The 24,284-nt window shown below is 42.2% G+C and overlaps 1 protein-coding gene across 1 annotated transcript in view; it reads left to right on the forward strand.

Moving 5' to 3' along the window:
• The window catches only part of LOC124112947, a 37,745-nt gene extending 14,144 nt beyond the window's left edge, over positions 1 to 23,601 (forward strand). The window contains exons 12-33 of the mRNA XM_048387878.1: positions 113 to 295; positions 516 to 664; positions 1,033 to 1,159; positions 1,512 to 1,748; positions 2,111 to 2,299; positions 3,337 to 3,458; positions 3,842 to 4,174; positions 4,435 to 4,533; positions 6,651 to 6,810; positions 7,126 to 7,383; positions 7,933 to 8,108; positions 8,989 to 9,158; positions 10,173 to 10,460; positions 11,709 to 11,980; positions 13,870 to 14,007; positions 14,114 to 14,296; positions 14,643 to 14,791; positions 17,585 to 17,711; positions 18,020 to 18,265; positions 19,478 to 19,696; positions 21,473 to 21,616; positions 21,922 to 23,601. Of these exons, the coding sequence (XP_048243835.1) occupies positions 113 to 295; positions 516 to 664; positions 1,033 to 1,159; positions 1,512 to 1,748; positions 2,111 to 2,299; positions 3,337 to 3,458; positions 3,842 to 4,174; positions 4,435 to 4,533; positions 6,651 to 6,810; positions 7,126 to 7,383; positions 7,933 to 8,108; positions 8,989 to 9,158; positions 10,173 to 10,460; positions 11,709 to 11,980; positions 13,870 to 14,007; positions 14,114 to 14,296; positions 14,643 to 14,791; positions 17,585 to 17,711; positions 18,020 to 18,265; positions 19,478 to 19,696; positions 21,473 to 21,615 (3,968 nt within the window). The 3' untranslated portion in view covers position 21,616; positions 21,922 to 23,601. The remainder of the gene's footprint in view (positions 1 to 112; positions 296 to 515; positions 665 to 1,032; positions 1,160 to 1,511; positions 1,749 to 2,110; positions 2,300 to 3,336; positions 3,459 to 3,841; positions 4,175 to 4,434; positions 4,534 to 6,650; positions 6,811 to 7,125; positions 7,384 to 7,932; positions 8,109 to 8,988; positions 9,159 to 10,172; positions 10,461 to 11,708; positions 11,981 to 13,869; positions 14,008 to 14,113; positions 14,297 to 14,642; positions 14,792 to 17,584; positions 17,712 to 18,019; positions 18,266 to 19,477; positions 19,697 to 21,472; positions 21,617 to 21,921) is intronic.
• The last annotated feature ends 683 nt before the right edge of the window (positions 23,602 to 24,284 follow it).

The raw sequence follows: 24,284 nt of genomic DNA on the forward strand, positions 1-24,284 counted from the left end.
ATTAACGTTTAATATGATTGTATATGCCATGTAGATCACTGACTTGACCATTGACTGAGTATGCCAATATTTATATGAATGTCATAATATATAAAATGTACGTTTGTTTTAGCTGACGGTAGTAGCTTCAACGCCACCGTGTTGACGTCAGTGGCCATGTCGGGTGACTCTGGTTCCAGGGTGGAGATACGTCTCGCTCCCCCCGGGCTCAACAGTGACAGGCGTCTCGATGTCTTTGTCGATGGAAAGTTTAAGCTGTTTGATGCTGCTGCCATCTTTAAGCAAGAGTTCAGCGGTAAAGCCTTGTGTCAGTTGTCCTTGCAACTGAAGGTCAAAAAGACACGTGCTCATGTAACCATTTTTCATTTGAAATAGTGTCTGTTGTGACCATTTCAGACACAGCGTAAATAACCATGAAAGACACTTAATTGTTTTTGGAAATCGCAATGACGGCATCTAAACATTTTGTTAAGCCTAAAACATCTTGAACATAAGAATAATCTCAAAACATATAGGTGGTGTATCTGTCATCAACATTGCTGTCGACCCCAACGACAACCGTCACGACAACTTCACCGTTATCATGAAGTCAGGAGTAGGGGTACAGGTAGCGGCGGTGAACAGACTCCTCCACGTCATCGTCAACATGCCGCCCAACTTCCAGGTGATCATAAGCAGTAATCATTTATTTCTTTAGGGACAAAATATGTTTTCTGTCCCTGTTATAAGACATACGTTCAACAGCCTGCATCACTTACTTCATCACCGCACCACATGGGCTTTCCTCCTACATCAAGTGGGGCAGTGAAGTAGCCTAATGGTTAAAGCGTTCGCTCGTCACGCGAAGACCCGGGTTCGATTTCCCACATGGGTACAATGTGTGAAGCCTATTTCTAGTGTCCCCCGCCGTGATGTTGCTGGAATATTCCCCAAGGCGGCGTAAAACCATACTCACTCCTCGCTGTTACCTAATAATAATATATTTTAATACTGGTCAAAGCAGCGTTGAAACCTGATTCACTCACTCAACAGAACATGACGTCAGGCCTGATGGGGACATGGGATGGAGACATGTATGATGACTTTACAGCTGTGGACGGAGAGGTCATAAATGTTACGTCATCAGCAGAGAACGTTTACCAAACATTCGGGAAAACATGTAAGTATCGACAATCCTGCGTGGTACGATACTCATGATATCAGTCACTGGATTGTCCGGTCCAGACTCGATTCGATTGTTTATATCGCAAGAGAATTGTTGCGTACGGTGTTAAACAAATACTATGAACGAGTGAATGTTGTGTTTCGACGCACTTGACGTTTTTACAGCTGTACAAATTTGAGCCAAATAGACAAGTGGTTGATGTCAAGAACAACGATCAACGTTGTCTCGCTACGATGAACCCAACCAGCCAGACCGCATACTTCAATCTCTGAATGGTAGAGACGAATGTGGAGATAACGACTTACTAAACCTTCATACAGTTCATGTAGTATCATTCTCTTTTAAGGGGAAGTGCCAGAAAGGGAGTCCTTATTCTCGCATCACGACATCGCCGACATGCTGTTCATGCCCGTTTTCGCCGCTCCCCAGGGCTCCAGTATCACGGAAGAAAACCTCAACACAACTTGTGGGGAAAATGCCCAGTGTCGCTTTGACTACCTTGTTACTGGAAATGCTGACATTGCGAATGCTTCCAAAATGGCGGCCGGCTGGTTCACGGAGCTGCAGAGCTTCCAACAAACCAGTACGCACTCTTATATTAAAACTTTATTGCCGACAATTAAAAAACTCAAAATTATTAAATCAAATTAGTACTTCATAACTCGTATAGATGTGACAATAAGTGAAGACTTACATCGTCTTTCATCTCTTTCTTTAACATCACAAAGGTATCAGTAAATATGATTCGGTTAATAACGCTCTTTCAAAAAGAATTGGTTGAAATCTTAATTCATATCGAACGGGAAAATATGCCATAATGACCTCCTATGTGTCAAGGTCATGTCGTGCTCATCAGATGTGAACACAAATTATCTACATCGATTTGGTTCACAAGTAAGTGATTACAGCCAATGTCAATTATTCAAATCACCTCCCTTACTGTAGGCGAGTCTTGCGGCCTCCTAGACGTACAGTACTCCATGAAAGATAACTACAACTACAACCTCAACAACACCGTCACCATCACCGATTGTAGCAACATGGGCGTGCTCCGTGGTGAGACCACCTACACGTGCACCAGAGGCGGTACTGGAGGACTAGGTTGGAGCCCTGACATCACCGCCGAGTGTAGCAGTAAGTCGAGCTCCGTCATTGTCGACACTTATATACCATGGTTGTCATGAATATGTACGTACACAAACAGTTTTTTAGTCCGGACACCGTTAAAGGGAACATTCTGTCTTCTGGGTGTTTATTGTTGGGGACTTCGTTCGGGAAAAGTATCGCTTGAGGAGTGAGTGGGTCAGTTTGGTTTAATGCCGCTTTTAACAGTATTTCAGTTACATCATGGCATCTTGATGTGGGAAAAAAGACCGAAGTGATGCAGATCTCAGACATTATCACTTTGGTGAAATCCACGGACAAGGGTAGGGTGCTGACAAACCTAGAATCGGGATTTTAACCAACGCTCATTTGTTTCTGGCGTACACAAGCGTCGCCACTCTTACGGCGCCTTAGACGACTGGGCCACCCGTGTGATTCGTAATTACATTCTAAGATATCTCACAGAAATTATTCCCGGTTGAATGTACCCACATATGCCTATACGCAATATGCGAGCCGGAATAATTTCGCTACCCTTGTAGCGTCTTGCAACATAGTATTGGTAATTGTTGCTGTGTAACGTCAATTATAATGTCAATACATGACAGTAGTGCACACATGGATACGATTAGGTCTGGGAACTCAACAGAGATGTTTCAACTGGCAGAACGTGAAGGCGGCCATGTGCGTTATTTGAGATTCAGATCAGCATCAATAGGGAGATTAGGAGATTAAGTAAGTTTGCGCAATCGGTTGAACGTTGCAGGCTTAAAAATTACCAGCCCAATGATTGGCATCAAGATCTGCAATTTCTCAGGAAGCCTATTGCCACACTAGACAAGCTGTAGTGTGAAAACTCGTTAATCCGGACTATATCGTTCCTAGTGTAATTGTTTGGATTAATGATTTTAAGAATCAATAGTACAGAGTTTCATTGCCGTAAATATGTATAGACGTTCTGAACAAGTTCATAAAAAGTCGTCTTCAGAGCTAACAGGGTCCAGATTAACGAGGTTTCATACTGTTTTCCGCGTTTTGGTTTTACCTGATATTCGATGTGTTTGTAGCTGGGAGTCTCTACCTGTTCGGCCCTAAGGCTGGAGATATGACCCTACAGACAGACGGCAACCTCCCAATATACCTTGGGTACGAAATCAACGTCTTCGGTAGAAAGTACGACACTGTCTACGTGAGTACATTGTGTATAGTCTTTTAAAACACATTTCGAGCAGGCTAAGGTTTCAAACATGTGTGCGTACATGATTCAATATATTCGAAATGCGAAGAAGTTATCTCAAACCCCCTGGCGACAAAATTGATCGGGTGGTCAGGTTCGTGGACGAATAGATATCATCATGCCTCGACAGCGTGGATCATTGCTCATAATATCGATCACTTGATTGTCTGGCCCAGATTCGATTATTTACGTGCCACCGTCGAATAGACGCAAGACAGCTAGTGGTGGCGTTGAATAACTAACAAACAAATTAAAAATTTGAAAAAATAAAAAACAAAAGGTATTTCGTACAATCTGAACAAATCGTAGTGACCAATTCATTTTCATTGTTTCAGGTAAATAAAGATGGAGTTGTAGGATTTGATTCACGGGTCGGATATGAGGAGACTCACTTCAATGACAGTGCACGTGATCCGGGTATGGACTTACCCTTTGCCGCTCCGTTCCATTTCTCTGGGAGAAGTATCCTAAGTGAAGACGATGGAAAGGTTTATTACAGATTAGCATTCACCAATACAAGCGGGGACTTTCTCAAAGAGCTGCAAACGTACATGCTGGATGCCAACATTGGCTGGGAACCATTTGAACCGGTGGTGGCGCTGGTTGTCACGTGGTATGGCGCTGTAGACGACGCCCAGATGGGATGCAAAGCAACAAACACCTGCAAGGTAGAGAGTGGATGGCCATGATTGTGATCAATGGCCGTTGTGGTACTAGTGTCATTGACAGGAACTGTGGTCGCGAGAATGCAGTATTGGTATAATCGTTGGAGGAATGTTGTAGTCAGGGAGAGTAGTGATAGTACTTAGCAGTAGTAGTAGTTGTAGTAGCAGTAGTGGTAGTAGTAGTCGTTGTACTAATACTATAATAGTAATATTTCTTGATATTATTCAGATGCTGATGTGATCTAGGTCAACTTCTATTTCAGACCGCGACATTCCAGATGGTCCTAGTTGCCTGCGAGATGCACACGTTCGTCGTCTTCAACTACCTCACTATGAACATTCCGGTCCAGCAGTTCTACCAAGTATGTAATATATAAACCGCAAGTCTATTTCAACTACCTCTCAATGAAGATGCTATAGCTGATGTACCACTCCAGCAATTCTACCAAGTATGTAATATAGAAACCGCAAGTCTATTTCAACTACCTCTCAATGAAGATGCTATAGCTGGTGTACCACGTACTCCAGCAATTCTACCAAGTATGTAATATATAAACCGCAAGTCTATTTCAACTACCTTTCAACGAATATGCTATAGCTGGTGTACCACTCCAGCAGTTCTACCAAGTATGTAATATATAAACCGTAAGTCGATTTCAACTACCTCTCAATGAATATGCTATAGCTGGTGTACCACTCCAGCAGTTCTACCAAGTATGTAATATATAAACCGCAAGTCGCTTTCAACTACCTTTCAACGAATATGCTATAGCTGGTGTACCACTCCAGCAATTCTACCAAGTATGTAATATATAAACCGCAAGTCGCTTTCAACTACCTTTCAACGAAGATGCTATAGCTGGTGTACCACTCCAGTACTTCTATCAAGCAAAAACTCTATTCACTGCCTCATCTGTTGTAGTTACATGTAGATACATGCATTACATGCCTCGTTAACAACTCTGAGGCCCAACACCACTTAGCAGAAATGTGAATGACTTCGAATGAACCGTTGCAAAACAAGCGTGTTGGTTTTGTTCAAAAGGACAGTACACACCGATATTGCTCGTTAAACAAATAAGAGTAAAAATAGATCTGCGTTCCAGCCGGCCTATTCCTTTGACCTCAGTCTCGCTCGGTTGCTGCAGGAGCCGTATTGACCGTATAACTGACTGTCTGAACATCGACCGACCTTGAACCCACCTCGGCGATGTGTGGCTGATTGTAGTCAATTATTAAGCATGCTGTAGGTCTTCATATCGTGTCAGCATTCAGAGGAGCTGTTGTACGTCCAACACATGTGTGGCCTGTGTCGAGGTCATGTCTTTTCTCAAGATATGTCGTATTGCAAGTTGATGTCCTTATGGAAAGTCTTATATGTGATGTGCTTCGTTGTATTGCCAGTTACCTGCTCAAATGACCAGCATCAATACGAACGAATTCGGGTATGGATTAATGTTTTCAGTGCAGATGTGGCCCTTCTGTACTGAGTTCACATGTGTATGTGTGTGAGTTGTTGTTGCTTAAGGGGACATTAAGGCTGGACAACCTAAATAGATGGACCTGGACGCGGTGGATTTCCCTGTTTACGTATGATGCCATTGTTACTGTTAATAAACACTTCACATGATATATGTGTAGAAACACCCAGGACGGGTAAAAGCGCACGATGACGTGGGATTAAACAGCGCTTGGAAAGAGCGCTTGATGGATACCTTTAACGCTGCAGTCAACTATATTCTTAATATGTTTTGAAGGGCCTGTGAATTATCACGTTATTGGATGAAATAAACCAGTGGTTGATATTATGAGCAACTTCCACGCCGTCTGTTTGTTTGTTGTGTACCGCCGCAATCATGATCAGCAATATTCCAGCTATACGATGGCGGTCTGTAAATAATCGAGCCTACACCAGACAATACAGTGATTGATATGAGCATCGATCCACGTAACTGGGATACGATGACACATATGTGTATTGACATGGTATCCAAAATAGATAAATATTTCAAGAGGTTGTTTACCGATGTTGGCACGTGTATTCATGGTTTGTATTGTTCACAGTGTTTTGTCCTTGTAGTGGTGAGAGTAGAGAGCGGATGTAAGTGAACCAGTGGTTGATATCATGAGCAAAGATATGTGCCAAACATATGATGACACTCAGCACACACACCGTTGTAACCACGCGACTACCATCACCATTCATGTAGGGTTCCTGGTGACCTACACTGCCTCGTATTGTCAAGGGGATTTGTGAGTGGGTTGGTTTTATGTCGCTTTGAATCATATTTCAGTTATTGCACTGGATGACAACTTGATGATGGAGGAAAGCCTAACATTATGCAGGTCTTAGGCGTTTAAAACTTTGTTGGTGAACCTTGTGCCCGGATGTAGTGCTGACATACCAAAAATAAATGATTTATGACTGTATTTACAGTGTCGTACAAGCTGTTCAACTGTTTGAGTGATCTCATTACAGGCTGGTATTAATGGAGGCCACGGCGTTGGCTGGACAAGCGTATGTACCGGATGTAGCTTCCCTGACCTTCCCAACAAAAGAGGAAGTGACGTCGTTGGAAGATTCATATACCGCATATCGAAAGATTCAATTGCGATCGGTGGTTGCGCAGGAGACAGAGGTAAATCACTTGTAATCTTCATGATTATATATCATCATGTATCTTCGTACACACGATACAACATATTCTCTCCATAAATGACACATTTTTTTAGAATGTCTGTTCTCATGGTCCATGGTGAAACGTATGGTAATGTGCGCAGCAGCATCGCGTGAGATAGCACATAACAACATAATCTATATACTATTTATATACCTAATAGGTCGATTTCTATCGTTAAGTATATTTTCGACACCTTTTGTCCCTGGAGATCCTGTATACTCACCTACATATACTAATTGATGCTTTGAAACATAAATTATTGAAACTTTTCAGATTTACAGATTCTTCCAAAGGTAGCCGGAATGTTCGGAGGGGAGCTTCTGGACATTTCCGGTCCGTGTCTGGACGACAACGTGAACGTTGTGTGTCGGTTCGGGAGTGGCGAGAGTTCAGTAACCTCTCAGGGGTTCAGGTTTAACTCCATGAGGTTGAAGTGTCCAGTGCCAAGACTATCCCAGAAAGGTTTTGTTACGGTATCGGTGTCTATAGATGGCGGCATGAACTATGTTGGGAGTACAGAGATTTATATTGGTAAGTCTCAAAGTGACATGACTATAAACTTCACGTATGTTAACACGGGAAAAAACTCTTGACTTTACAGATAGGACATCGTTCCACAAATCGATCGTAGCGCTACGATTGTCGTAATTCTATGTAAAGGTAGGGGAGGTACGTATACAATCGTCTTAGTCCTACGATCGTTTTGTTGAACGAGTCTCTGGCCTGTAACATGTGAACTGTCATATGAGGTTCTGGGTTTGGTGTATGTCCAAGCACCTGATGTTTGTGATAAATGCCAAAGACATATTGGCTCGAGGGGTTACATTGTGTGACCATTTATTTTAAATTTGTTTGTTGGATGAAATATTTTGTAAACAGCCTTCAAACACTTTGATTTATGAGGGTTGATTGATAAGTTCTAAGCCTCACATAGAAAGAATTACATAAAAGGAACATCTTTTGTTGTGGACCTTCCGAAATTTCATAGACGTGTTAGTATACAGAAGCAACAAAAAACTTGCACCATCCCCATGTCGTTGGTTCAACGTTAGCATGACAGTTTGTTTTATGAATTATCAGTGATGGTGAATGCAGTGAGCCAAAGATTAGAGTTGGTTGCGACGGGCGAAAGTAACCCCTGGAGAGAGGTCAACCCGCCAAGCCTCACTATGAGATGGGACCCAGATTCACTGTCAAAGGACGAGGGGGTTCTAGTGGAGATCCGATTAGTTGGCTACAGAGAGGATGGAGACCAGGTGAGCGGGCAAGGGATGGGAGAAACCCAGTAACATAGCAAAAACGTTTGATATATGAAGAAACAAATGCTTATCTCAAACTGGAAATGAACATAATGATAACCTAAGTCCTTCACAGGTTCGGCAAGTTAACGTTACCGTCATCAGTAGAAAAGGGCGTCCGAATAACCAATGCCAAAATTGCCACCTGTTGCTAATCTTGGATTCATTGACATTAAGTATTTTATTGTAAGGAATGAAAGTACTCGCCTGACATCACAATGTCGTTAATATTGCTTAACGAAGCATCAACGTTTTATCGGCGGCATTAGTAATAAGGATCTGGTTTAATTTGTTTTAAGATGTTCTCGTCAATTACGAACCATCTGGTAAATGATACGTAACTGTATATTGTAATATTACGAGAGTTGGAACAATGGTTTTGGTTTGGTTTGTTGTTTTACGCCCCACTCAGCAATATTCCAGCTATACGACGGCGGTCTGTAAATAATCGAGTCTGGACCAGACAATCCAGTGATTTACATCATGAAGATCGATCCACAAATAGGGATCGATGACATGCATCAACCAAGTCAGCGAGCCTGACCACCCGATCCTGTTAGTCGCCTTTTACGACAAGCATAGTCGCCTTTTACGGCAAGCATGGGTTGCTGAAGACCTATTCTACCCCGGATCTTCATGAGTCAGGAGGAACAGTGGCAACTGGTTACTAACGGTGACGACAGGTGTTGCGTTACCTGATTTCAGTTGATTGTGGAGTCTGGACAACTTAAAGGCATCGAGACATGTGTTTCTCTTCCACAAATTGTATGTGAATGATTATTGTCAGTGAAATTCTTAAGTTTACATCATCAATATGGCGTGCGATGTTTCACATAAGATCATCTGGAAGATTCTACGCATCATCTCCCCTGAAGCAGCCAACACAGGAGAGTTCAGCTTCACTCCCTCGGACCACCAGTGTCAGCCGGAAGATTGTGGCGTGTTTGAGGTCGGCTATGTGGAAGTGGAGCTAAAGAGGAATTTCCGCACACGGGCCAACACTAAGATGTAAGTCCAGCCTTTGGTGACTATTTTACAACTTGTGAGGTACAATCGAGTATGCTCTTTCTAAGATTTCAAAGAACCTCATAAGACTCTTGCTTGGAGGTTGTTGATCAGGGTTACAGGTAGGCTTTCAAGAGGTGACATGGTAGACATGTTTCGCGCGGACATGTCCAAATTTGACAAAAAGAGATCCGATGCAATTGCCTAGTTTTACTTACCATATGTTTCCGTGTTTTCTTGTTGACTAGTCCTTGCATGTGTTTATGACGGATATCATCGGTAGAGCAGGATACGATCAACTTTTCGCGAACACCTGGTATCATCACTTTTTTATAGTGACTCATAAACACATGCTCATGATATAGTAGGAGTCGTACAATGGACTATACTTTTAATAGATATTTTTTTATGATTATGGAAAGGGTTTTGTCTTTTGATTTCTAGACACAATGCTGTTAAATAGCACGTAGCACAGACACACACTGTCATGCATGTTCGTGACGGGTGATGACGGATTTAGTTAGTAAAAGACATCCCACCATGCAACCAACATAAAAGTATGTCTACGCCCATACAACGTGGGTTTTAGAGTGGGTTTGTGAATCTTTATCAGCAGAATATTCAATGAAAGGGTAACATGGCAAGTGGAATATCACTTAGTTGACGTTACTTTCAATCAGAGTGACTCTGGTCAACGACCCTCATTTGGTGTGACGTCAACGACCATTACGCCATTATGACGTCATTAACGATTGAAAAGAGTCATAATTAGCATTTATATTATGTCAAATGTAAAATATATGAGAAATCATTTCATGTTTATTTTCTTAAAGCATTACACTACTTTAAGCCTGTTATCATTATTAAATATCATTTATGTACTTGTATTATCCAGTGACAACATCAGCGAAAGGGCTTTATATCGAAAATAAATGATAAAGTTAGAGACTAAATATCGATGCAAATAGAACCACTTAATCTGCATGATATTATTAAAACATTTTCAATCTATTCCAGAGCAGTAAAATCAGAAGTAACACCTTTCGGATGGTTCGTTAATGGTGCAATGAGCAGGCTCCATGGCTCCAACTGGGCCCCTAAGGTGTGCATGACGTGGTACAACAAGGACAAAGTCGACATGTCGTGGATGGACAAGCTGTTGTATTGTCCATGTAACCTCGCCCAGGGACTGTCCGACTTCGGCCGCTGGCAGACGCAGTCTGGGTGCAGCATGTTCTCGTCTAGCCCTGACAACTGCTTCTACCATAAAGAGGCAATACACTGCGTCCGGTCCCTCCAACCATCGTACGTATGCTGGGATCTAAACCTGCTCATGATCAGAGGCTGATATTCGGCCCCAAATCTGTAACAAATACCAGAAAAAAATTCCCAAATGGGAATTAAACAATTCCCAGTTCATGCTCATGCTAGTTTTTCTACTGTCGTGGCTTTTTGGGTTTGTTTGTGTATTATTTATTTCACTCATGACAGGAAAAATAATGAGGGGGAGGCTTAATGCATGGTTTCTACATGGGTGCTACATGTATACAGTGTTAAAATAACATGTTAAAATAACTCTGATATTTCGAAGAAAAAATCATTTATAATCACAATTTAGAATATAAAAAGTCAACGCCAGAGAAAAAACAGTCTCGATTATCCGACGAAATAGATTGAAATAACGATTTTCACTAAATTGCTGGACAAGGGCACTTAGTTTTGGAATCCTAGATAAATGCAAGGTGTGTCTTTGTATAAGCATATATCTCAAATCTTTGCCTTACCTGATCCACCAGGTCGTCTACAATGGTAATAGTCACCATTGTCAAACCATTCGAAATAAGAAGAGCGACCTGATTGGATATCGCGTTTTCATCGAAAGGGACACAACTCGCGTTCAACACCGGATGTGGTCACGCCAAGAAAAGTAGGCTTGAAATGGCAAGGGGGCAAAATAGGCTTTGACATAGGCTAGTGGACACTCTTTCCTCGGGATGATGGGGTATAAGTGTTTCATAACTCTTCTCAGGCTTTGTTATATTATTACGTTTTGTTTCATGTGTAATATATAGAATGCACTTATTGAGTATGCAGCGGCGGTCGGGTAGCCTTGTGGTTAAAGCGTTCGTTGGTAACGCCGAAGACCCGGTTTCGATTCCCGATATTGGTACAAAGTGTGAAGCCCATTTCTGGTGCCCCCCCGCCGTGATATTGCGGGAATATTGCTAAAATCGCCGTAAAACCATACTCACTCACTCACTCACTCACTCACTCACTCACTCACTCACAATTGAGTATGCAATAGTGGATGAGTGAATAACTCGTGCTTTAACGCCGCTTCGAGAAATACGTCCATTCTATGATGGCGCGTGAGGTTCATGTGAGGGGAAATTCTCAAGTGACGAGATGCAAGTCACAGACCTTTGACATGGATTATAACCGGAACGACCAAGAGTTCGAAAACACTCTATAGAGGGCACAACTTTTAGACCCCGCGTCACTGTTTTATCTTTATTACTTCCCGAAAGTATTTCATAGAAATGTATTTTTCAGATCCACAGGAGCAGGAAATCAGTGTTGCTACGGTAAAGACGGCCTACTTATCTACGCTGCCGACACCTACCAAGGCAGCACCCCCGACCGCAGCCACGACTGGGGCGCCGCCCCCTACAACAAACCCGGCCACGTCCCCTCATTGTCTCACTGGATAGAGGATGTTGTCACCTTCTATTATTGCTGTCTGTGGACGGAGTACAGTCACTGTAATTATTACATGGACCAGCGGGCTACCCGGGACTGTAACGGATACCGCCCTCCTAAAGCAGGTGAGGGTACCATATTAGACAACAAGGTGCTGCAAAGCAGGTGAGGGTGCCATATTGTACCACTTGGGGCTGTAACGGGTACCCCCTCCTAAAACAGGTTACGGTACCATATTGGACCACCTGGGGCTGTAACGGGTACCCCCTCCTAAATCAGGTGAGGGTACCATATTAGACAACAAGGTGCTGCAAAGCAGGTGAGGGTGCCATATTGTACCACTTGGGGCTGTAACGGGTACCCCCTCCTAAAGCAGGTGAGGGAACCATATTGGACCATCTGGGGCTGTAACAGGTACCGCCCTCCTAAAGCAGGCGATGGTACCATATTGGACCACCCGGTGCCGTAACGGGTACCGCCCTCCTAAAGCAGGAGAGGGTACCATATTTGACCACCTGGGACTGTAACGGGTACCCCCTCCTTAAGCAGGTGAGGGTGTCACATTGGACCACCCGGTGCTGTAACGGGTACCCCCTCCTAAAGCAGGTGAGGGTACCATATTGGACCACCCGGTGCAGTAACGTGTACCCCCTCCTAAAGCAGGTGAGGGTGTCATATTGGACCGACCGGTGCTGTAACGGGTACCCCCTCCTAAAGCAGGTGAGGGTACCATATTGGACCACCCGGTGCTGTAACGGGTACCCCCTCCTAAAGCAGGTGAGGGTGTCATATTGGACCACCCGGTGCTTTAATGGGTACCCCCTCCTAAAGCAGGTGAGGGTGTCATATTGGACCACCCGGTGCTGTAACGGATACCCCACCTAAAGCAGGCGACGGTGTCATATTCGGCCACTAGGGGGCCACTATGACGGGTACTCCCTCCTAAAGCAGGTGAGGGTACTACATTGGACCACCTGGAACTGTAACGGGTACCCCCTCCTAAAGCAGGTGAGGGTGTCATATTGGACCACCCGGTGCTGTAACGAGTGGCCCCTCCTTAAGCAGGTGAGTGTGCCATATTGGGTCACTCTGGGCTGTTATGGGTGTCACCCTCCTTAAGAAGGGTACCTCCCTCCTAAAGCAGATGAGGGGTCCACTCGGGACTGTAACGAGAACCGACTCCTAAATCGGGGAGAAAATAGGAGTTATAGAGGGCTGTAACAGGAAACAATAAGACACGATATGACTACATTTTCAAGAGAGAAATATGTTTTGTTCATGTCAGCAATACCATAACAATCGCAATATCACGGCGGAACGAATATAATCGAAAATTCGAACGTCATTGCCAGAGAATAGTCAGTATCCAATATCTGCCAATTCCATCGGGGCAGGGGTTTTGAGATCAAGACCGACCCGTTACGTGAGATCACCAGACAAACAAAGCACCAAACATCATCAGCTTCAGTTGCCCGCGGACAACCCCTATATTGAGAAGACCTTTAGTAACTTTAGATAAAATATTCGAATCGAGTGTTACATTTGGCATGTATGACCAATCAAAGTCACAAGTCTGTATTGTTTACTTCCTTCTTCTGATTTCAATTCCACTTTTAGGACACGCTTTTTGATTGGTTTATCAGAGTGTCATTTAGCTAATTGTGTAACATATTGTAAGAAGTCATAGCATGTCCCCATGGCTGCTCAAAATGTGTGGGGCTTTTTTTTTCATTATGGCCTAGAAATGGATCATTTCATTTTTTGTGATGAGAAAAGCCACAGGGATACGCAAACTGATTCATCAAAATCAACGAAAACCGAAAGCTGTAAAATACCGATTTTGAGATAACAAAATGTTGGTCAATTTACTAAAAACTTGTCAAGGGACAAGTTCATAATTTTGATATTCCTACACACCTACATATGGCATAATTTTAAAAGGCTACTAAAATAAGTAATGACATCAGAAAAAGCAACAGCAATTATTGATATTGAAGATATTGTTCATTTCTAGCATTCGCGTACGGAGACCCCCATATCACGACATTTGACGGAAAGCTGTACAACTTTGGTGGCAAGGGAGACTACTACCTGGTGAAGTCAGACCAATTTTCTCTTCAGGGGAAGTTCGACTTGGGACAACAAAACCATCGTAAGATGACATTATAGACATTTGTTTCTGTTTTAGTATTGTTGTTTTGTTGTTGTTGCTATTGAAACTGGTTCCGACGTTTATAAACAATAGATGTATGTTTCAGCTGACGGTAACCGCTTCAACGCCACCGTGTTGACGTCAGTGGCCATGTCGGGTGACTCTGGTTCCAGGGTGGAGATACGTCTCGCTCCCCCCGGGCTCAACAGTGGCAGGCGTCTCGATGTCTTTGTCGATGGAAAAGTCAAGCTGTTTGATGCTTCGGTCATCTTTAAGCAAGAGTTTAGTGGTAACAAGTGTTAACTGGCCTTTCAGTAGATGATACTTCAGTTTGTCAAATAAGGATATTGGAAAATCTTCCATTCTCAAGGGGGAAAATACTAATATGTATCACCCCGTTGGGATTCCTGGTTAGAATACGCCCCAAAGTTGGTCGCAAGAGGCGATCTAAGGCATTGGGTGGCCAGGACGGTGACTTGGTTGTTTTTGTATACTCTTAGGGAGCAGGGTGGATCGTTGCTCAAAATATCAAGCACTGGATTGTCTGGTCCAAATTTGATTATTTACATATCATAGCATAATATCATTAAACCAAGAAATCATGTCAGTTAAGAATATCATGTTATAATGTTCAGGGGGTGTCACTGTGATCAACGTTGCAACTGATTCCAACGACAACCGTCACGACAACTTCACCATCATCATGAAGTCCGGAGTGGGGGTGCAAGTATCGGCAGCAAACCGACTCCTCCACGTCATCGTCAACATGCCGCCAGATTTCAAGGTTGGAGCTATTTTGACACTCTGAACAGCCCTTAAAAATGAAATATAGTGTTGTACATGTACGAATCAATAGAGTTTCAGGAACTCAAAAATATACACAAACCCAGCGATGGATATTTTATAGTGGGTGAGAGAGTTAGGTTTAATCCTGAACACAGTGCGCGCCGTTCGTTCTCCCCTTCGGCGGTAAACACGCGGTCTTACATCAGCTGTGTACAAAGAGAAACGGCTTTCATCACTGAAGACGATCCTCTGCCAGTCACGTCGCTGCCAACGACGTACAGACCGGGCCCATCTCAATTTCTGACGAACATGTTGCGCCGTCCATAACTTTCATCTGTAATCCCTAGTTCCGTGAGCCCTGAATCGCCTGGCCATTGTCTGTCGACTAACCTATGCCCTAATCGATTCCGGAGATGCAAAGTACGCAAGTACCGGTCTTCATAGGGCGTAGTTACCCTTGGTCTGCCTGTTCTTCGCCTGTCTGATGTCTGCCCGGTCTGCCTGTAACGTTGCATCAAGTTAGTTACAGCAACACGGGAGCAACCAATAGTTCCAGAAGTGTGGGCATGGGTTGCTCCTATCTGTATCATGCCCGAACAACGCGGGTGCCAGTCGTGGCATTTCTGTGGTGGTTTTTAAGTATTGTGAGTGTCTAACATGCCGTCCGTATCATTTATATACCTTTATTGCACATGTAGTTTCGGCTTCCCAAGCTGCAAAAAAACTGCCGTGGACGTCTATGACTACCTGCTTAGAGCATTGTTGTGTTTGGACGATGTGTTTTGAATTGATTATGTTTGGACTTGTCTTTTGGCCGTCAGTTTAAAATACAAAATGGCCATTTTCTATTTGATGCATGTAAAGGGATAAGAAAGTTCAAAATAACCCGTAGAACATCCAACTGAGATTTATGATCATCATCTTAGTTGCATTATTGATGTTTAAGAATTTATATCAACTTCTAAAATTACATATTCCTGACGCATATCAGAATGATGGCAAGTAAAGTCAACCTAGCAACTTTTAATTTTAATACTTTAGGGCATACTTAATCACAAATGCTTGACAAAAAATAAATGTTGAAAAAGGCAAATAGCGTAAAACAGACGATCCGCGATAAGCAACGACAGACCAAATCCTCCCCCAGACGAAAAATTCCGCCACTGAGGGGATTCCCCTTACTGGGGTTGAAAACGGGCACAGCACAATGTTAACCATTATGACGGTTTGGCCGATACACAGTCGGCCTGCTTCCACCTTGATTTTTTTTCAAATACATTTTATGGCTTTTTTTGTCTGCTCATCCATATGATTACCGTATCCACAACTTACGTCACCTTATGCCCTTCAGTAACAACACTGAAAATGCTTGAAATCAGTTGTTTGCTCAGGGGATTAATCCCTTGACAGGCATTCATTGTGTGGAATAGAACTGACGGTAGCTGGTGGTTTATTACCCTAACAGGATGTCAGGGAAAATACGCTAGTTACCGATTGTTAATTATTATTTAAATTTTTCACATTTGCAAGATCAAAGGTCGCTTCACACATTCAACAATGTATGCAATGTTATTATTTTGGTAGGATTGACTGAAAGGGCAGATATAGTACATTTATTAGAGCTAAGAATTATAGAATAGATAAGCACGGCACAACTCAGTAAAACATACACGAGCCATGGCCACTGTGTCAGTTTCATAACTGTCACATTTCTTTAACATGCTGGAGACGATTGCCGTAAAATCATGAAACTGACAAGTAACTCAAATGAACACTATCGGTTGTATGAAGTCATACTGTTCCATTGGCAATCACGTTGTACCAGCAGGCTTATTCTCAGTAAATCTACACGTTAATGTTGAATCACATCATCATCGGGGTTGTCATCTGGCTTCGTGTAACTTGTCAGAGCAAAAGCCATCGGTCCCAAATTAAAATAATAGGTATCGTCTCTCAAATTTCTAAACACAGTAGGTACATCTCCTCAACAGCCACTGATGAACTGGCCCCATAAGCATTCATGTACCATCACACACACATACATGGATGAATGCAACACATGAATGATACTCACATAAGTCCATCGCTCAAAAAACAAAGGAAATGCAACTACTAAACACGACAGGGTAGGCTCGTCGCAGAGTGGGTAAACCGAGTGATGGCGATTTGCCTCGGTCAACCTAAGAGCCCGCACTACTCTGCTAGTGTTAAAGGTATCTTTTTAAAGTGTTCGAGCCTGACCTGCCTTTGATACTGTCTTGATATTTCATTTTGATTCGTTAAAAACTATATCAGAGCATCAACTCATGTTTGTTTGTAATCGGAAAACTACCGTGAACTCTTGACCAATTACTCTGTTATCACCGTGTTTTGATTCTCCTGATTCATTAAATGACAAGGACAGCATCGAAACAATCACGATGAGAAAAGGGAAATGTCATTTCTCAATCGATTCCTTTTTATGTTTGCATTAACTCGAGCCTTTGCTTTTAATAAGACATTGCCAACATTAAAGCCATCATGATGATGATAACCATCATTTATAAAGTTGGATTTGTTACAATTTTTGAATGTTTTTGGAAGCATTTTTTTACATTTTAACAGTTATACCAGAGTTGTACAAGATTTTGAAATCGAACAGAAGCACAGTTTTGCAGGTTTATCGCAAGTCAGCTGTGTTTCGGGTTTTAGACAGGCAAAAAGTTCTCAAACCAATGATCACAATCTAGCCAGGAATAACAACTATTGGCACTACTACAGAGATGAAATATTATATATTTTGATTTACAAGAACACGACTTCTGGTTTGATGGGCACCTGGAACGACATGGAAGCTGACGACTTCACCACGAAGAGTGGAGATGTCGTTGACATCGGGGCCTCGAATGAAGACGTCTATCAAACATTTGGCAAAACATGTAGGTACTTCTAGTCTTGGTTTAATATTTGATGCACTCAAATGCATCAGACAAACATGCTCCTGAAATAACTTGTTACTTGTTAAAATTTCACATGGATACAAAGTCCAAAAGTGTGGGTCTGGTGCTGACAGACCTAATGCCACAATAAGGGGAAATCGGGGATTCGAAATGGAGATTATGGGGTCATGGCACGCCGGAAGACTGCAACTCGCACAACGGATTTTGGCATCTCAAATAACTTTGCCACCCATGGTTCCACTGAACATATACATGATTCAAAGAATATTTGTTATTGACTTTTTCAGGGAACGTGCTGCAAAGTGAATCTTTGTTCAAGCATAACGACGCCGCTGACATGAACTTCATCCCCATCTACGATGCTTCCCAGATACCTGCAGGGTCGGGTATCACCGACGCAGACCTTGACAGCGTTTGCGGGAGCAACGTTCAATGTCGGTTCGACTATGCCGTAACAGGCAATGCAGAAGTGGCGAATGCTTCCAGGCTGGCGGCCGGATGGTTTACTGAGATTAAAAGCTTCCAGCTATCCAGTACGTATTATTAATATCACTCTGACCTGATACGGGTTTTTAACATGGACATGTGTGGAATAGTGAGTACAGGGGTTCTGTGGGTTGGTGTAGCACGGTGGTTTAAGGTCCTGCTTCGGTTCTCTACATGAGTACAACGGTGTCCCCTGCCGTGATCATGTCGCTGGAATATTGCTGAAACCAGCGTAGAACCTACTCACTCACTTTATTTCATCATTCTAATACGCATTGTAATTATAACAGGCCTGCCGTGGTTCCATGATATGCCAGGAACCCGTTTCACAAAGCAAGCATATCACTACGACTATTGCAAGTCAATGTTAACTATCTTGGCCCGTTCCACAAAGCGGTCTAAACGCTAAGACGACCGTAACTCCCGAACTTTGACACATGCGTTCTACAATCAGAGCGCTAAGACGGCGGTGTAGGACGGACCCAGGGAGCTACGCTACAGGAATTACGACAGCCGTAGCGCTTGATTTAGTTTGTTGTTTAACTCCGCATTCAGCAACATCCCAGCTACATGACGGCGGTCTGTAAATTCTCGAGTCTGGACCACAAAATCCAGTGATTGATATCATGAGCATCGAACCACGCGATTGTGATACAATGACATGCATCAACCAAGTTAGGTCGCCTCTTAAGACAAGCACGGGTTGCTGAAGATCAATTCTAACTCGAATCTTCAGGGGTCGTAGCACTTGAATGTGGAACGGCGTCATAGCTGATCCAGCTTCGTACGCCACGTTAGCGATACCCATGCTATCAACCATTGATTTGTCGGTGCCAGGCTCGACAATACACAGGCCACGAGGATAATTGGTCATAAAACAACTTATCATTAGTTGTTAAAGAATCTAGCTGTCTGATTGGCCAGTCGCCCTCTTATATCTTTAAATCCATACACGTTGGTTAAATTAGCCGGCCTCTACGGCTTTCGTGACGTCATAATGTTGGATGTAACGTCACTTGCTTGTCACGTCATATTTGATCCTGTTCGAACCTTGAGTTACCAAACGGAAAGTCAGATGGGTTTAATTGTCACAGAAACACATTTCACCGAAAATAAGTCTCTGCCAAACTCGTAATGATAAATTGTGTCAATATCAAGGTGAACGGGAGTTTACGAGCTGATGGTCTGTGTGCACCTCTCGTCCGAATCATAACCCCGGGACTTCATATGGCACTCACACATTGTTGGTTTCGTTTCAGCACAATCCTGTGGTCTACTTGACGTACCGTTTGCTACAAAATCTAGCCGTAACTACACATTTGGAAGTACCGTTTCAATCACCGGCTGCCGTAACAAGGGCACGGTGAAAGGGGAGACAACCTACCAGTGTTCCAAGGGCACCAACAACGAGCTCAGCTGGATGCCAGACGTGTCGGCAAAGTGTCTTGTAATCGAGGACAAGAAGCCGGAATACAACGGTACCTATTAATGGTCAACAATTTCAGGGCCGCCTTTCAATCATGCAATGCTTGTCGAAGCTCTTTTGAATCTTATTACCAAATATTACTAAATAACTGAACTGGGGCACAGATGATTCAGTGGTTTTAGCTTAAAGATACCGATAGTGGGTTCGGTACAGGTAGGTTTCACCAATGCGTTTACAAACTGCGTTACGTTTGTCTTTCTTCCCACATTACGCTGACCATCTTCTCGAGGCAAGAGAGTTAACTGACTATAAAAGTCCAGTTTCCACCCTTGCCGAACTATGCTGGAATTCCTGGGCTCGATCGTAGTGCCACCAGTGGCTATTACGAGTTTTGTGCTTTCCAAGCCTCTCCTATGGACCAATCAGATTCCACCTGTCGTATCACTTGCATTTGCTTCAAATAAAATGGCGGCGCCCAGTCCAGACGATCTAATCGATAATCAAGATCTATATTGTGATAAAACGGGTTTTACGTCGCGAAATGCATCAAATCACGTGAGCACCTTCATTAAAAACATGAAAAAAATGGAAAATATCTCTTGACAACGAGTTGGCGGTGTACATGCTTTGCAAATCCTGCATTCGACCGAAATCTGCACGACAGTTTACGAACTGGATTTCGATTCCGTTGCGCGATTTTGATTGGACTATGCTATGCTATGCTATGCTATGGACTCGTTAGTCCAGCCAAAACTCCATAATACCAGCCTAGTTATGCAAGGGTGGAAACTGGACTTTCTTATAAAGTACGTTAACACCTTTGCCGCGGGAAGATGTACGCTGACAGACATAAATACTATAACAAATGGCGTCAAAGCCCAACTCACTCCCTCACCCTTGTGTGTTTTAAATCTTCCGCCCCAGTCAATGCTTGTATGAGTATGGTTTAAAGCCGCTTTTAGCAATATTCTTGCAAAATCACAGCGGGGGACACCAGAAATGGGCTTCACACATTGTACCAATGTGGGGAATCGAACCCGGGTCTTCGGCGTGACGAGCGAGCGCTTTAACCACTAGACTACACCACCTCTCCCAATGCTTGTAGTAAGAGGTGACCAAACTGCATGTAAATCTTGATGCATCTTAACAAGCATGTGAAATACAACTGAATGTAAATGTTGACCATCTTTACAATCATGTGAAATACAACTGAATGTAAATATTGACGCATCTTAACAAGCATGTGAAATACAACTGAATGTAAATATTGATGCATCTTAACAATCATGTGAAATACAACTGAATGTAAATGTTGACGCATCTTAACAATCATGTGAAATACAACTGAATGTAAATGTTGACGCATCTTTACAATCATGTGAAATACAACTGAATGTAAATCTTGATGCATCTTAACAAGCATGTGAAATACAACTGAATGTAAATGTTGACCATCTTTACAATCATGTGAAATACAACTGAATGTAAATATTGACGCATCTTAACAAGCATGTGAAATACAACTGAATGTAAATATTGATGCATCTTAACAATCATGTGAAATACAACTGAATGTAAATGTTGACGCATCTTAACAATCATGTGAAATACAACTGAATGTAAATGTTGACGCATCTTAACAATCATGTGAAATACAACTGAATGTAAATGTTGACGCATCTTAACAATCATGTGAAATACAACTGAATGTAAATGTTGACGCATCTTTACAATCATGTGAAATACAACTGAATGTAAATCTTGATGCATCTTAACAAGCATGTGTAATACAGTTGAAAGTAAATCTAAAAATACGAATACCTTTCAGGTCCAGACAATGTCGGGGCGACTGTTGGCATCATCGTTGGCGGTTCTCTTACCGCCATCATCATCATCGTAGTAGTGGTTGTACGCAAACGTCGGAAATATACACGACAGGGTCTTTTGAAACAACATAAACTTAAACTGTGAAGTAAGTTGAAAGCGGTATCTTTAAAGGAGGTGGGGGTAAGAAGACGAGTCTGGCTTGATGTATATATTAGATCGTCAGTACGCACCCGTGAAGTATTAACGATCACCTATAGCAATACTTATAATTGTACTTTAACATAACTATTCAAACTTGATCATGAATACACTCAGTGACGGATCAAGTTTGTCATTTCAATTAAACGAACGATTCGGGTTTATTTCTCATTATTTCATTGATGGACGTCCTGTAAATCACCAGAAGACCTGAAGTTTACTATTATTTACGTTATTCTGTCTTGTTTACAGAACCGTGTCCCGATTTGAAGATAGACAGACGGCACGACAAGCTTCATGGAACCAAGAATACGCGAAGTGAAAATACATCTGTGTTGATTGTCTACAGGAATACTGTCTCCACACAATATTCAAATCACCATGGTGGTGGTGCATGAATTGACCCCGAATTGCTGTGTTTTCACAGATAATTGAAGACTAGTGTTTCTTTTGTGACTGTCATTTATGAGTACACCAGAAAACTAAGACTTTTGGGTTGACTGCCTCTGCTCAAATTAAATCCTATGTGATTACAAAAATGCATATACATTGCACTACATTGGGGTGAAATTAGGAACCGTATCGGAACGTTAAGTCACTATACGAAACCTGCCCGCTCATACATTTACCTATTTTCAACATACTGTTCTCCTATCGTAACTCCTAAAAGTATAACAATTATTTACCGTAATACATCGTGCAATACCCTAGAGAGGGACCGAGAGAACTGCAAGCCCAGTCGTCCAATGTAAGGCACCGCAAAGTGCCGTGCAGAGTTACCTCCCTTTGTCTCCTCGTGGATGCGAGTCACAGGTTCGCTCTGATTATTATTCTTGGTTGTCAGCATGCATGGATTTCACAAAAGTACTTAACATAAAAGTCATGCATCACTTCAGGCTCTCCCAAATATGTATTGACACTGCGACATGACTGAAATACTGTTCAAAGCGGCGTTAAACAAAACTCACTAATTCCCTAAAGCTAGGCTCAGTTGCGCCATATGCGCCATGGCTACTAGATTTATATGTATAATGACATAGAGTGGGTTTAACGCCCGACTTAAATCACGCTTGAAAATGCGTCAAAACCCAGTCCCTCTTTTAATAACAGATTAAAAAAACAGTGTAAGGAAGACACAATTTGATTTCCGGTTTTAACACACTACTACATTCGTACATGTACTTAAACAGAACTTCTTCTCGACTCTTTGTCCTTAATCTGGTGGGAATTCGTATAAAGAAGATCGCGTATTAATTATAGCATTAGACTAAGGTTAAAGTCATAACCAGTCATCGATGACTGATAAGTGTTTCAGAGCCATTACGCACCGCCTATTCAATACATGTATGTCATTATCTCCTGGTGTCAAAGGACGACGCTAAGTTATGTGTGAGCTTACGTCTGCTTTGTTCCATGAAAGTCACACCAATGAAGACATTTTGAGTACTATTATTCCGATCTATCAGAGTGACATTATCAGAAGAAAAGAAAATATTACCAAAAAATTAAGCAGGACCTCTATTTTGGCACGTACTGGTCGTTGTAAGTTATCTGTCTTACTGAAAAAAACTTTTAGCTATTTGTAACGCTGTAATGTTTTGTAAACACCGTTCGCGTGCCTTGTAATGTCTGTGACACCATTTAACTACTTTTTTAATTATTCTAGATTTAAAATATAATTCTTAAACACTTATACCAGAATGAATATATAAAGAATTTGTCGCATGCAAAGCCTGTGATATCATTTCAGCCTTACAGTAAGGACAAGTTGAATGTTTTCATGTTGCTCTTTTAACCTTCATCATAATGTGTATGCGAATGATATTATTATTGCTTCATCATAAAGTGCACACCCTCATTGTTAATCAGATATTAAAAAATGTTTTATATATATTTGTTTCATTGTTTGGAAAATAAATACTCAAAACGATTGGTTCGGTGTTATGTCCGATTTGTCAACCTATAGCTATATGCGAAAAGGCGACCAAACAGATCGGGTGGTCAGGTTCGGTGAACTGTTTAACGGCGTGGGAGACATAGAGAATCTCACCCGAGTGTCTTTTGATATCAAATATACCATCACGAGTTGATAAAAGTGGAAAAATTCCGAGGCTTGCCGAGAATTTTTGCCACTTTTATCAACGAATGTTGATATATTTGACATCAAAAGACACGAGGGTGAGATTTTATTTATCATCCAACATCATTCTTTCAACTTTTTCAATTTGTAGACAGTAGTTAGGAGTGTCTTCAGTGTAAAATGTACTGCAAACAGCTTCAGTAGCAGAGCCATTAGTGATGTCATTTGATTGTGACGTCATGGTAACCAGTGACGTCACAATGGTCTGCAAAGCATTGTGATGTAATTTCACACTGTAGATAACGCTTGATCGCATCCAAGCGATATCTCCTGTGGGAGCCAGTTTTGGATGATAATGTTCATTACATCAAGCTATTTACGGGTCGTCATGACATGACATTGCTGGAGTATTCTACTGTGGCGTTAGACACATTCCCTCACTCAGTGTTAACTTAAAGATTTAAAACAACACGTTCAAAAACGCTGAACGTGACGGCATGACTACAGACGTATAGTGAACGTATGAATGAGTTAG

Source organism: Haliotis rufescens, unplaced genomic scaffold (assembly GCF_023055435.1).
Source record: "Haliotis rufescens isolate VD_foot unplaced genomic scaffold, xgHalRufe1.0.p SCAF_7, whole genome shotgun sequence".
In the NCBI taxonomy this organism is placed as follows: domain Eukaryota; kingdom Metazoa; phylum Mollusca; class Gastropoda; order Lepetellida; family Haliotidae; genus Haliotis; species Haliotis rufescens.